The sequence below is a fragment of the Phacochoerus africanus genome, chromosome 2 (assembly GCF_016906955.1).
Source record: "Phacochoerus africanus isolate WHEZ1 chromosome 2, ROS_Pafr_v1, whole genome shotgun sequence".
NCBI classification, from domain to species: domain Eukaryota; kingdom Metazoa; phylum Chordata; class Mammalia; order Artiodactyla; family Suidae; genus Phacochoerus; species Phacochoerus africanus.
Window position 1 is genome coordinate 73,527,868 of NC_062545.1, and position 15,304 is coordinate 73,543,171.

A 15,304-nucleotide genomic window follows, 5' to 3' on the forward strand; every position below is an offset into this window, starting at 1 on the left:
TCCTGCCCACAAATGTATGGAAAGGGACAGAGTCTGCTCACGTCTTCTAGTTTCCTGAGCCTTTTGATATATCAGTTGTTAAGAACTTGTGCTTCCTTTTAAGTAAAAGGTTAGATTTAGATTTTCAGACTGCAAGAGATAGTCACGGTTAGTCTGGTAATTTCTCCCCTCCCCCCCACTTTTTGACGGGAATTCTAAAGGAAAGCCCTACTTCTTTTTCTCTGTTTAAAGTTTCTGGCTTTAAACAGCTTTGGCTAGGGTAAGAAGAGTAGGTGAGCAGTAGATGCTATATTATTCTATAAGATCCTATATTATTCTATAATATTCTATATTATTCTATAAGAATTTTCATCAAAGCCCAGAGAAGGAATAGAAATTAGAGGCTCGGCCATGTTGAATTAACTCTGATTCTGCTGCTGAGTAGCAGTGCCAGCTATCTCACGAGGGAAGCCTAGAACCATTGGTGGGTGTGGATATGGATACTGAATTTATGAACCTAAATTCAGATCAAGAGTTTGCCAAAAAAAAAAAAAGAAAAAAGAAAAAGAAAGAAAGAAAAAGAAAGGGATATGTGAAGAAGCAGCCCATTTGGGGAACTTTAATAAAATGTGGGCAAAACTAATTGTGTGTCATTATTGGCAATTTGGTCAGTATTTGCATTGCATTCAAAAATCTATCAGCATAAACTACCCGTTCATCCGTTTTAGTTCCAGTCTCTAAGACAGCGCTTTTCCTTCTTATGTGCCAAGCAATGAAATGTAAATGAGCTGTCCTGCAGGCTTGTGGAATTGAATGTACGTGACAAATTTTATGTTAGGTTTGCTAGGAAATTGTACACATCATGTTACGGAGATAGTATCATCAGTTTCACTGTGAATGAAAAATGCAAGTCATGAGTTCATATTCTATGAACTAATAGCTCATATAATACTTAGTCTAGGAAATAATCTTGCTTCCGGGGAACATGGAGAGAATGCAGCATATGCTACTAGAGGGAAAAAGGTATTTTTTCATACTTGAGGTTGTTTGTTTTTAATGACCCACATAAAAGGATAAAATTCACAAAGTTCATATCACTACAAGTTTTCTTTATTATCATTTTTGCTAATTTTTTATGGATATTAATGGGGTATTTCATTGGTCTACTCTGTGAAACAATTTTCCCTTCTAATTATCAGCTTCTTTATCATTGGTTCTTTTTTTTTTTTTGTCTTTTCTAGGGCCGTACCAGTGGCATATGGAGGTTCCCAGGCTGGGAGTCTAATCGGATCTGTAGCCACTGGCCTACGCCAGAGGCACAGCAACGCGGGATCCGAGCTGTGTCTGCAACCTACACCATAGCTCATGGCAACACCGGATCCCTAACCCACTGAGTGAGGCCAGGGATTGAACCTGAAACCTCATGGTTTCTTTTTTCTTTTCCTTTTTTTTTTGTCTTTTTTTGCCATTTCTTGTGTCACTCCCGCAGCATATGGAGGTTCCCAGGCTAAGGATCTAATCAGAGTTGTAGCCACCAGCCTACACCAGAGTCACAGCAGTACGGGATCCGAGCCGGGTCTGCAACCTACACCACAGCTCACAGCAATGCTGGATCCTTAACCCACTGAGCAAGGCCAGGGATTGAACCCAAAATCTCATGGTTCCTAGTCGGATTTGTTAACCACTCCTGAAACCTCATGGTTTCTAGTCGGATTCATTTCCGCTGCGCCACAACGGGAACTCCTGTCATTGGTTCTTTTGATTATATTATCACCCAAGTTTATAATACAGTAGGCCCTGGTTAGAGTGCTTGGGGGCTGCTTTTTAAGATTCTTCTCTGGTAAACAGAGTGATGCCTGCTGTATATCAGTTTGTATATGGAGAAGGTTAATTGCCTCTCAGTTTTCTGTGGGCTTTTACAGTGCTAAATTTCATCACCGTGATACAGTTGAGATGTTAGCTATCATAGCGGAGTGAATTATAAAGGAGCCCATTAGAAATTTATGGTAACATGACTGAAAAGGTCCAGGATGGTCTATGGAGTTCTGGTAAAATGTTTAAAGATTTGCAAGAAAAAGTATGTTTTGTTCCATAGCCATTTTACTTGAGAAAAGGTAGTTATAAGGAAAATCAGTCCTTCTGTTATATTGAATGTGATTTTTTTTTTCTTTTACAGAAAATTCTTTGCCAAAACCAAAATTACCTGAGGACAGTGTTATTTCACCGTACAATATAAGCACAGGCTATTCAGGGCTTGCCACAGGAAATGGACTCAGTGACTCACCTGCAGGGTCAAAGGATCATGGCAATGTGCCCATTATTGTACCTTTAATTCCACCACCTTTCATAAAGCCGCCAGCAGGTAAGTCGCTACTGGGATTTCCAGTACTAACGATTTATAGAAAATTGTTTTGAGCATCCTATGATAATTACTGAATTATTAAATACTCAATTTTGGAAAAGGCTGCTTTAGAGACTATGTAGATAAGAAATATTAGTATATTATTCAAAGTAATATTGCTTTATTAAGCAAATCCCCCAGTTTACTACTGCTTAGGGTGTCAACTTGCAACTGACAATAAACTTTTCCTACCCATGGCTACAAAAAAAGTTATTTTCCTTCTCTGTAATAAAGGATGAGCTAATTAAAAATAAGATACTGGCTGGTTAGCAAGAAAAACAAGGAACCGTGTTCGAACTGAGTGGTGGTCCGGTGAGGATCATGTCTCCTCTGTGGGTTTCCCAAAGGAGGGCAGGCAGTTTTAAGGCTTGTGGTGCAGGCGTATTCCTCAGTGTGCCTTCTTCCAAATCCACTTAAGAAACAACCTAGGTCACCCATCTCTGCTATAGAGTTCTTTCTAATTCCTGGAAAGCTTTCTTTGGGAGCTTAAAAAAAAAAAATGGAGATCTGAATTTCACTTGCATGAAAATGTAATCAGTTCTTTTATATTTCTAGAAAATTAGGTGGTAGCATATTACTCTAGATGGCAGTGGGCTGAGTATGATGTCATATTGAAAGCTAGCTTACAGTTACGCTCCAGACAGAGAATGAAGTTCAGTAATATTGTATCTGGCTTGAAGTATTAGAATTATGCTAGAATGCTTAATTGCTATGCTAGTTATTTTTCTGTATGTTGAATTGAACAGTGATAAATACTGAGTTTTGATAGCAGTACTTCCTGCAACTCATAAAGGTAATTAATGCAGGCGCTTTTTTAAAGGCAGATAGACGTTTGGTTGTATTTCTGTAAACAGTGAAGGTATTTGTAGATATAAATTCCTGGGCTTATGTTACTAACATCTTCCCTCATGGTGTAGGCACACTGTCTTGCTTAGCCTATGACATTTTAACAGCAAAAGTTTCCTTTCATACAGGGTCCTCAGATATGTCATTAAAATCCATTTATCTATCAAAATCACTTCTAATCATATTTGCTAAATACTAATGTAATTTGTGTACCATATTAATTTTGTCTTTCTGATGCCACGATTCTTTTGTTGATTGTTTCGTGGTGCAGAAGGGCCCAAATTTATCTCCTAAAGGTCAAAGAACTATTTTGCATAGGACAGCTGAAGAGAGGGTAATTTTGTAAATGTAGGGATCATGCTGGAATGTATGCCCAGTGGCTTATGTGAGTGGTGATGAGGAAGGGGGTATCAATAAAGCAATGTGAATACGTGAAAAGAACACAGCCTTCAGATTGAGATGGATTGGGTTCAAATATAAGCCTTGCCATTTACCAGCTCTGTGAATATGGACAAGTTACATAATTTCCCTATCCATAAAATGGGGATCACACTTTTACCTCATGGGATAGTTGTGGTCCTGAGATGAGAAAATGTATGTAAAGCACCAGCATAGTGCTTGCCACATGAAAACCATTTAGTAAACACCATGCCTGTTTTCCTTTTTTTTTTTAAGTCCTTATTCTGCCCTCAAGTTATCATGCACATAATTTCTGCATAAAAAGGTGTGCATCCAAATGCAAATTCCCCCCTAAGATTTATTTGAGCAGAGCAAACAGCTCTAGAAATTAGCATAGCTGAGGCTAACATGAGTTTGGCATGCCAAAAAACCTGCCCTGGAGTTTCCTGCTGAGCCAGCCACGTGGAATTCAAGCACACAGCTCCTATTTAACTCTAATTCCACATCAGATCAGGAAATAAATATGCAAAGGATAGAGGCCAAAAATTGAGCCTTGGAAGTCTTAGATGTAGGAACGCTGAGGAATTAGAAGCCAGAGTAACTGAACACCAGTGGTTTTATGCTGTCTTCCATGGAACTCCAAGCAAGGCACCCATCTGTTGAAAACAGAATGTAGGGAAGGACATATTTAATTTTCTGCATCTGCTCTAAACCTTGACTCCATCGTATTCCAGGTTTCTCTATGACAGGACACAGATACACAAAGGTTCTCAGCTTTCAAGGAGCTTTGTCTGTTATTCATTCTCAAAGCAGAGACTTAGAGGACCAATGAATTTTGATTTAGTCATGTTATCTTGTGCAGGTGTTGGCAAACTTTTTCTGTAAAGGGCGGAGAGTATTTTAGCCTTTGTGCTTTACTGCCTCTTATCACAACCACCGACCTCTGCTGTGGTAGCAGAAATAGGTAGTTCATAAACAAATGGACGTGGCTGTGTTCTAATAAATCTTAATTTACAAAACAGGCAAGTGGGGGGTGGGGGGTGTTGGCTTGGGGACAATAGCTTGCTGACTCTTGCACAAGGGTAAGAGTGGCCAAAGTTTCATGATAATTGGAAGGCGAATAGAGTTTCTAAGAGTCAACCTAAGAGCTTTGATAGGGTGCTCTGTGTAATAGCATAAGGAAGGGACAGGAACAGGGCAGGAAAATAGCAGGGTTTTCAGGGATGCAGTATGCTCTGGCATGTAATAGGTGCACCACCAGTATTTGCTGTGTAAAAGAATGAATGAGGAGTTCTTGTTGAGGCTCAGTGGAAACAAATCTGACTAATATCCATGAAGACGCAGGGTTGAACACCGGCCTTGCTCAGGGGGTTAAGGATCCGGCATTGCCATGAGCTGTGGTATAAGTCGCAGACGCAGCTCGGATCTGGCATTTTTGTGGCTGTGATATAGGCTGGTGGCTACAGCTCTAATTTGACCCCTAGCCTGGGAACCTCTGTAGGAGGTGGGTGAGGCCCTAAAAAGACAGTAAAAATAAAAGAATGAATGAGTGACTAATATTCAAATTACTGCTGCACAGGCATAGGATAATACCACCTAGTCATTCACTCCGAAAGTGAATCTTGTTTGGGTAAGTCCCAACCTCTCTGTTTGTCCATTGTCTCCCTGACAGTTATATGAGTACTTATCAATAGATAAGCATAAAGTCTGCAAATTATCCACAACCCTCCCTCTAGTTAATCATTTCATTCCTTCTTTTGGTAAAACTTTTACCAGAGTTGTTATTCAAGGTAATTGAGTTGAAGGACAGTCGCTGTCAATTTTCTAGCCCGCTGTGGGTTAACATGGAGTTCCTGAGGGAAACTAATAAGTGATACAGTGGCTAGAAGCAAAAGGCTTCTTGAGCAATTCCCTTTGTGGCCCAGTGGGTTAAGGACCTGACCTAGTCTCTGTGAAGATGCTGGTTTGATCCCTGACCTCGCTCAGTGAGTTAAGGATCCAGCATTGCCACGAGCTGCAGTGTCACAGATGTGGCTCAGATCCTGCCTTGCCATGGCTGTGGTGTAGGCTGGCAGCTGCAGCTCTGATTTAACCCCTAGCCTGGGAACTTCCATATGCTGATGGTGTGGTTGTAAAAAGACCAAAAAAAAGCCTCCTTGATAATCAGCCCCTGAATAGAGTTGACTGTGTCATGCATGTGTCCACCTCTTGGGACAGGGATGACAAGGACTGCACGTATGCTTTGGATTTCTGGTGAGGAAATAGCTATCAGTGGTCAAATTATTCCTGTTGTACTGTAAACCAGCTATGTGAAAATGCTGATAATACTTTTGTTTGTGTTAAACCCTTTATAGTTTGTGAAACTCTTTCAAATTTATTATTTTTTTAATTTGGTCTTTATAATAACCCTGGGAGATAGCATTTTAGATATCACTGAATAAAGAACTGAAGCTCAAATAGGTTAAATGGCTTTCTCAAGGTCAGGTCGCTTCTAAGTACTTCAGTCAAGACTAGTGCTAATGTCTTCTGACTCCTAACCCAGTGTTCTTTTTATTTTATTTTATGTTTTTATTATTATTACTTTTTTTTGGTCTTTTTTGCCATTTCTAGGGCCGCTCCTGTGGCATATGGAGGTTCCCAGGCTAGGGGTCCAGTCGGAGCCATAGCCGCTGGCCTCCACCAGAGCCACAGCTACGCGGGATCCGAGCCACGTCTGCAACCTACACCACAGCTCATGGCAACGCCGGATCCTTAACCCACTGAGCAAGGCCAGGGATCAAACCCAAAACCTCATGGTTCCTAGTCGGATTTGTTAACCGAGCCACGACGGGAACTCCCAGTGTTCTTTTTAATATAAAGTTGCCTTTTCTGCATATTTACACAAAACTTACATAGACTGTATCAGAATAAGAATACTTATTATCCTGCTACTTCAGATTTTCTAGTGACAGGGGATGCAGCTTGTTCCTGCAAAAGGTTATTTTTTCAAGTCCACATCCTTAGGGAGACATGATGAGTTCTCTGATTCTGAGTATCTGTGGTTCTGTGAACCTGGATAACCTATTCGTAGCAAAACCCAACCTTGGTTTTAACGTCTTGCCATCAGAGACAAGTTGCTTCTCCTCTGAGGTGCCAGAGGGCTCCATCTGGTCAGGCACTAGCTCCAGAGAGTGTTTCATGTGCTCAGGCAGGCTCACCCCTGGATCCCGTCCACGTCTGGCAGCCAGTGGGCCCAGTGGAATACTCGTGATCGGAACACGGTGATACCACACTCATTTGGATTTCCATTCTCCTTTTGCACAGCTGCAGACAGAAGTGTGGGTGTAGCTTATTCCTGGGCCTGGGGAACTGCCTGTCTGTTCCTGTGCCCCCTTTCTGTCAGAGAAGGGGAACTCCTTGTGCTTTGGTGGTTACCACATGCATTGACCCTGCTCTGGCTGCACATGTTTGCATCCAGCTTCATCTGATTTCCAAGGCTAAGCTGCCCTTCCCCCCTCAGAGACAGAATCTGCCCCTTGGCGTAGGGTTTGTGACATCACAGTCGTTACTATGGTAATAGACTTGTTATAAACACAGAATAATAGCCCCGCTTTACTTTTTTTTCCCCTCTAAGCAGTGAAGAGAATCACCATGAGCCTTAAATAAGAATCGCAGACTTTTTTGCAGACTCTGGAAGTGGGCAGAATAAGGTTTTGCCACACAGAATCACCTAAAATAATAACTTGTAAAAATAATATTAGAAAATAATAGAAAGTACCAACCAACTCTTTTTGTTAGATGCATGCATTCCTTTATCCTTTAAGTTAGAATGAATATGAAAACCTCTTTCTTTGCTCATTTAAAAAAAATCACAGCATGAGCATAGTCTGAAGTGACAGAATATATATCAGCAAGAATTTTGAAAGATAACTCAGGTTAATTACATTGTAACCTTGCTGTAATTCTTCTCATATTAGAGATCTTAATAAGGCTTCAACCCTATGGGACTTCATTCAGAGAGAGTTGTACCAGTGAAGGACTTTGAGCATGGATTCTAAGAGCTGTACAATAGCGAGTCTCCATACTTAGGCCTGCCCTGCTCCCCCAAGTTTGACTATTGAAGTAAAGGCATTCAAAATGAATTTTAAATATGGTTTTTTTAAACAAAGATCTTATATTGGTCTTTGTTGCTTTTTAAGTGTAATAGCTCCCAGTTCCATTGACCAGACAGACATTAGCCCTCTGCAGTGGTTGGATAAGCTTGGGTCTCCCCCACCTTGCCCACCTCTGGTTAAAGTAATCACCTGGGGCTCGAACCAAGATTTTTTATCTCCTGGTTTCAGACTTGCTCCATGAACAACATTTTGCTTCCAAGACTTAAAAAAAAAAAATCAATAAACAAGAGTACTTGTTTTTATTCACGAGATAAAGATGAAATGCAGTGACTTTGCTAGTGAAAATTTCACTGAACCCAGCTACAGAAAACACTGTCTCTAGGAAATGATATTTTAGATCCGAGTCTTTCACAGGCTCTTCCAGAGGCTTACGACGTGCATATTACAAGTCCAGAATCCCTCTAAATCCTTGAATACCTTAAAATAAAATGAAATGTGAAAAAAAGAGGGAATATACTTTTCTGGATGAATTTATGTGACAGTTTTGAATAAAACCTTTTACCTCAAATGGTAAGTGACCTTATTTTTATTCCCCAGTCTGTTCCCATGTGTGAGGTGAAAGGTAGAGACTGTCCACACAGCAGGTTTATGTGAAGGGCCAGGCTCCTAAGACCAGCTTGGTGTCTGTGTGCAGGAACATCTTGCCTTTCTTGGAAAACAATGACCATTCCCTGTCTTCCAGGATGGTTTACTTTCAGTGAGCTTTCCAAAGTTGTGTTTGGTCATAGTCATGGAAATATGATCTATTTTTTCAGGCAAATCTGGACATTCTTAAGGGGTTATAAGAAAGGGGCTCTAAGGAACCATTAGCTTAACTGAGAATATGGAAACATTCACGTGATCTGCTAAGCTCTGTGGATATAGCTGAGTAACCCATAGTTAATAAGCATGTTACTTTTTGGCTCTTGTAATTCTGACATGGAGCTGTGCTTACAGGGAAGTGGGAATCAGAATGTGGTTTGCATTATGATCATTATTTATTTTATCTGTTATTCAATATTCTTGGGGCTTGCATATAAATGCTATATTCCAAATAGCCATTGAGAAAACAGGGTTTAATAAAAATTGCTTTGCCATTTGTTTATTTGTCCAACTTTTAAAATATGATTATCAAATAAAATTACCTAGAGTTAATGGGATTTGGATGACTTACTATTTATGTAGCAGATACATTTCTCAACAAAAAGAAGAGGTTCACTGAACCCACACATGTGGAGACTTTTTCAAACCACTTAGGACAAGGACAGGAGGAATGGTGAATGGCAGGAATAGGAGTAGTTAATAACGGTATTGATATAATCTCATCATAGCTAATATTTTTGAGCACTTATGGGCCAGACATTGTGTTAATAGATTATCTCCTCTAATTTTCATAACTCTGGGTGGATGCTATTATTAACCTTGTTTTACAGATGAGGAGACTGAGACTCAGGAAAGTTAAGCAACTCGCCTGAGGTCACACATGTAATAAGTGGCGAGACTGATTATTGAACTTTGGAACAGTGTCTCTTTAGCTCGTATTCATATTACTGGATTATCCAAAACACCATGTCAGTCTTTCAGTCAATAATGTATCTACTGAATGTTCTTCACATTGTATGAGGTAACACACATACACTATATGTATGTATGTGTGTGTGTGTGTGTATATATATATATATATATATATATATATATATATATATATATATAAAATTCCTGGCCATCAAAAACTTATGGTGTAAGTGTTCCTATTATGGCTCAGTGGGTTAAAAACCTGACTAGTATCCATGAGGATGCAGGTTTGATCCCTGGCCTCGCTCAATGGGTTAAGGATCCAGCATTGCTACAAACTGCGGTATAGGTCGTAGATACAACTCAGTTCTGGCGCTGCTGTGGCTGTGGCATAGGCTAGCAGCTGCAGCTCCAATTTGACTCCTAGCCTGGAAACTCCCATATGCCGCAGGTGTGGCCTGAACAGAAAACAAAAACAAAAACAAAAACAAAAAACTTGGTGGACTTGGCATATAATCAAAACATCACGCTAGTTTGACTTTGAAAAGTATGATGTAATTTTAGTAACATACGGAGGGTGCAGGGTGGGAGTAGAAGGGCAGTTAAAGTCTTACTAAAACAAGACTATAGGCAGATAATCAGGAACGGTTAAATTTGTACAGTTGAGGATAAATGGCATCTGAAAGAAAATAGGCTAGGAAATAATTATTTGAAATTCAAGATGATAAAAAGACACAAAATGAAGCCTTATTGGCAAAGTAGGAAGAGAAGGGAACTTCCATACTATGACATAGATTTTAGCTACTATGATACGGATCCTCTTTTATCTTTCTTATACTGTCAAGGGATCTTGAAAAGGTACAAGTCAAACTTCAGTATGTTTAGTCATTTTTTTTTTTTGTCTTTTTGCATTTTCTAGGGCCGCTTCCCATGGCATATGGAGGTTCCCAGGCTAGGGGTCTAATTGGAGCTGTAGCCGCCGGCCTACACCAGAGCCACAGCAACTCAGGATCCAAGTCGTGTCTGCAAACTACACTACAGCTCACGGCAACTCCGGATCCTTAACCCACTGAGCAAGGCCAGGGATGGAACCCGCAACCTCATGGTTCCTAGTCGGATTCGTTAACCACTGCGCCACGACAGGAACTCCTGTTTAGTCATTCTTAATGCCAAATGGAATGTGTAGCTTGAATGGTAGCATGTTATGGTAGAAAGACTACCAGAGCAAGAACCAGGAGATCTGGATTGTTAATGGTTGCTCTGCCATTTACTGGCTGTATCACCTTGGGTAAGCCACTTAGCCTCTCTGAAACTCAGTTTCCTTGTCTGATTTAGTTTAGGAATATGTAATATCCCTGCATTTATAAAATATTGGTTTTGTGACTGGTATAGTGAATTCTATGCTTTGAAAGCCAATTCTATGATTTGAAAGGATCTATTTTAATACACCGTAATGTGTACCTGTAATTGATTGAATGTATTTAAAGCAAACTATCTACGTGTGTAGTTATAGCAGCTGAAATTCTGATGGAAGATTTATGCCGCTTAGGACAACTTTCAGTGATTGTTAATTTTTACTCTGAAAGAATGACTTGAAATAATAGATTTAAAATTTAGCAAAAGTGCTAGAAAGCATAAAATATGAGTAAATAAAAAGACAATGTCACCCATGTGTTATTAAACCTAGTCATTTTGATGTTATACATAAGTTGTGATCACTGGAAGTAATTCCAAGAATGTCTGCAAAAGAGAAATCACATTATGTGAAATTTAATTCACCAAAACAGGCACAAGAAGAAATAGAAAACCTGAGTAGTCCTACTTTTCCCAAGTAGTAAGGAGAATAAATAAATCATTTTACAAAGACCATTCTAGATCCAGATAGCTTGCTTCAGTGTTTAAAGTCTACCATTTAAGGAAAAAAATGAAACCTAACTTAGATAGACTCTCCTAGAGAATAGAAATCATTTTATGATTTCAATATGACCTTGATCCCATCACATGACAAGGGCATTAGAAGTAAAAATGATAATTGAATGTGATTAGATTACCTTAAAATGGAAAACTTCTTCTCATCACGAACAATTATTCAAAAGTCCTGAACAAAATCATAGCAAACCAAAGTCAGTGGTATAAACAATAGGATAATCTACAAATGACTAATGTGGATTTTTTTCTAGGAATGCAAGTTTGATTTAAATTTTAAAAATTAGTCAGTACAATTAACCACATTAACAGAACAAAATAAACCCTCATATAATATTCTCAATAGATTCATAAACATAATTTGGTAAAATTTAACACAATAATAAAAACCCTTGACAAAGTAGGAATAGAATGGTACTTGCACAATATGACAAAAAGTATCCCCTCAAAACTTAGAGCAAAACATCATTCTTATGGTGAACTACTGACAGCTTTCCTCTTGAGATCAAGAATAAGATAAAGATAACCATATCGCCACTTCTATTTAATTTTATACTAGAATGTAATAAGGCAAGGAAAAGAAGCAAAAATAGAGGTTTGAAAGATAGAAATGCGATTTTGTTTAGAATCTCTCTCCCCTATCAATGTACAAGTAAGCTATTATAATTAATAAATGCATTTATCAAGGTCTAAACACAGTCAATACCCCCAGATCCATTCTTTCTGTATATGCCAGACATACATGCACGCGCGTGTGCGCGCGCACACACACACACACACACACACACACACACACACTTTAAAATACCATTTAAAATAGCATCAAAGCATCATATACCCAAGGGATTAAAAACTAACAAAATGTGTGCAGGATTGTTACACAGGGAACTATATACATTGCTGAGAGAAATTAAAGAGAGCCTAAATCAATGAAGTGACACACCATGTTTCTGGATTTGAGACTAAATATTCTAAAAAGGCAGATTCTTCCTAAATTTATCTATTTATTTAGTTCAATGCTGATAAAAATTTTAGCATAAAATGTTGTGGAAATTAAAATCTGTTTATAAAATATAAATCAATATGCAAAGGGGAAAGAATAAAAACTATGTTGAATAAAGTTGGAAGACTCATACTCTCAGATCTCAACATTTATTCTATGGGTAGAATAATGATTAATCAATTTATTGTTATTATTATTGTTAATTGTTGCTGTGGTGTTATTCTTCTTTTGACCGCATTTAAAACCACCCTTTAGGGGAATTCCCGTCGTGGCGCAGTGGTTAACGAATCCGACTAGGAACCGTGAGGTTGCGGGTTTGGTCCCTGCCCCTGCTCAGTGGGTTAAGGATCTGGCGTTGCCGTGAGCTGTGGTGTAGGTTGGAGACGCGGCTCGGATCCCGCGTTGCTGTGGCTCTGGCGTAGGCCGGTGGCTACAGCTCCGATTCGACCCCTAGCCTGGGAACCTCCATATGCCGTGGGAGCGGCCCAAAGAAATAGCAAAAAGACAAAAATAAAATAAAATAAAATAAAATCACCCTTTAGGAATCTATGGATCTAAGTTTGAGATATTAAAGAGGAAAAACACTTCCTGTTTTACTTGAGTTCTTTTTTTGGTTTAATTTTTGTAAAGAACCCTTCCTTGGAATTATGAAATATATACCTTTTGTAAAAATGCATAAAACATAAATTATTCTTTTTTGGGGGGTGGGGGTTGGTCTTTTTAGAGCTGTACCTGTAGTATATGGAGGTTCCCAGACCAGGGGTCAAATTTGAGCTGTCGTTGCTGGCCTGTGCCACAGCCACAGCAACGTGGGATCCAGCCTGCGTCTGCAACCTACACCACTGTTCATGGCAACGCCAGATCCTTAACCCCCTGAGCAAGTCCAGGGATTGAACCTGCATACTCATGGATCCTAGTCAGATTAGTTTCGACTGAGCCATGGCAGGAACTCCACAAATTCTTTACAAATAGTGATTCTTGTGTACTCTGTGCTTCTTTCCCCTGTGAGGTAACCACTTTTTTTGGTAATCATTAACTTCCTTTCTTCTATAGCTTATTTATTTATTTTAACTTTGTATTATCTCCAACTCACTGTCCCCTTGCCCCTTCTCTTCTCTTCTATAGTTTAAACACCTCAGTATGCCTCCCTAAGTAATAGGGTTTATTTTTTGCTTGTTTTTGGACTTTAGATAATGAAATTAAGGTGGCCAGCTTCCAAGATGGCCCCCAGTGCTCGGCCTCCTGGTGGTGTCTTCCTACATTCAATCAGGGGTGATCTGTGCGGCCAACTTCTAAGGGTATCTCTCAGATTGTTCACTCTGGGGGAAGCATGAGGAAAGTCAAGCAGTCCTGTGAAGAGGTCCATGTGGACAGGGGCTGAGGCATCCTACCAATAGCCAGCTCTATCCTGCCAGCCCTGTGTCTGAACCACCTTAGAAGTGGATCCCTCAGCCTGAGTCAAGCCTGCCGATGACCGCAGTCCCCAAAGACTCTTGATTGTTATCTCATGCACAATCCTGAGCCAGAATTATTCCAAATCGTCCTCAAATATCTGATGCACAGAAACCATGAGCAATAATAAATGATTTCTGTTGAATTAAAAGAGATAATGAGGTAGTGATATAAAGATATACATATAAACCATTGCAATAGAATCCGGAAACAAATCCAAATAGATACTTAATTTATGACAAATGTATCAGTCAGCTTGGGTTTCCGCAATAACATACCACAGCTCGGATGGCTTAAATAACCAAGATTAAATTTCTTACAATTCTGAAAAATGGAAGTCCAAGATCAGGGTCATCAAATTTGTATCTGGTAAAAACTCTCTCTGTGAGTTGCAGGTGGTTGCCTTTTCCCTGTGTCCTCAAATGGCACAGAGAGATCGCAAGTTCTTTTGTGTCTCTTCTTATAAGGACACTAGTCCTGTCAGACAAAGGCCCCACCCTCATGACTTCATCTAACCGTAATTAACTCTCAAAAACCCCATATCCAGATAGCATCACATTGGAAGTTAGAGCTTCAACACGAATTCTGGAGAGACACATTCCATCTATAACAGTAAAGATGACAATGTAGAGCAGCGAGGAAAGAATAGTCTTTTCAGTAAATGAGCTTTTGGGGAAAAAAATGTATGTTGATTCTTTACTTCACACCATTTACAAAAATCAGTTCTAGATGGATCTAAATGTGACAGGTAGAACAACAGCTTGTAGAAGAAAGCCTAGGAGAATATATTTATGATCTACGCCAAATATTTCTTAAACTATACACCACAAGCACTGACCATAAAGAAAAAGGTTGATAAAATAGATTCTGTCATAAAGCTAAGAATTTTTTTTGATTAAAACACATCTTTCAAAAGAAAGAAATGGCAAATCACTGAGTGGGAGATGATGTTTGTAATACATGTCCCACAAAAACTCATATTCACAATATATGAAGAACTTCTAGAAATAGAAAATAAAATAGCCCAATAGAAAAATGAGCCAAAAATATAAATAGGCCCTTCGCCAAAGAAAATATCCAAGTGACTCATAAACATATTAAAAGTTGGCTAATCTCATTAGTCACTGGGAAAATAAAATATAAACTCATAGTGAGATGCCAGTACACAAACATTAGAATGGCTAAAATGAAAAGGACTGACAATACCCAGTGTTGAGCAGGATGTAGAACAACCAGAACTCTCATGCATTGCTGGTAAGAGTATAAATCAGTATAATCTTTTTTGTTTTTTTTTAGTATGATTACTCTTGAAAGCTGATTGCCAGTATCTATGAATGTTCAACATATACTTATCCTATTATCCAATAATTCCATCCTAGGTATATACTCAACATAAATGTGTGGATATATACATATATATGTGCATGAGTGTGTGTATGCCAAAAGATTTGGAAGAGCCTTTTAAGTAGCATTTATTCATAATAGCTAAAAATTGGAACAGCTTAAATGCTCATCAACAATAGTTAGTATTTTCTCCTAGAGGTTCCTTGGATGGGCTTAGGTAGGTGAGTGTAGGCCTTGAAATTGTGTGTATATCATATATGCATAATTCAGAAAAAAGATCCTTGTCTCAAGAAATATTGTCTTTGC

General features: G+C 39.0%; 1 protein-coding gene across 2 annotated transcripts in view; it reads left to right on the forward strand.

The window, feature by feature from the left end:
• Positions 1–15,304, forward strand: part of SOBP (sine oculis binding protein homolog) — a 172,133-nt gene that overhangs the window by 15,899 nt on the left and 140,930 nt on the right. For both annotated transcript variants that reach the window (XM_047761947.1, XM_047761954.1), the window contains exon 3: positions 2,156–2,341. In XM_047761947.1, coding sequence (XP_047617903.1) covers positions 2,156–2,341 — 186 coding nt within the window. The remainder of the gene's footprint in view (positions 1–2,155; positions 2,342–15,304) is intronic.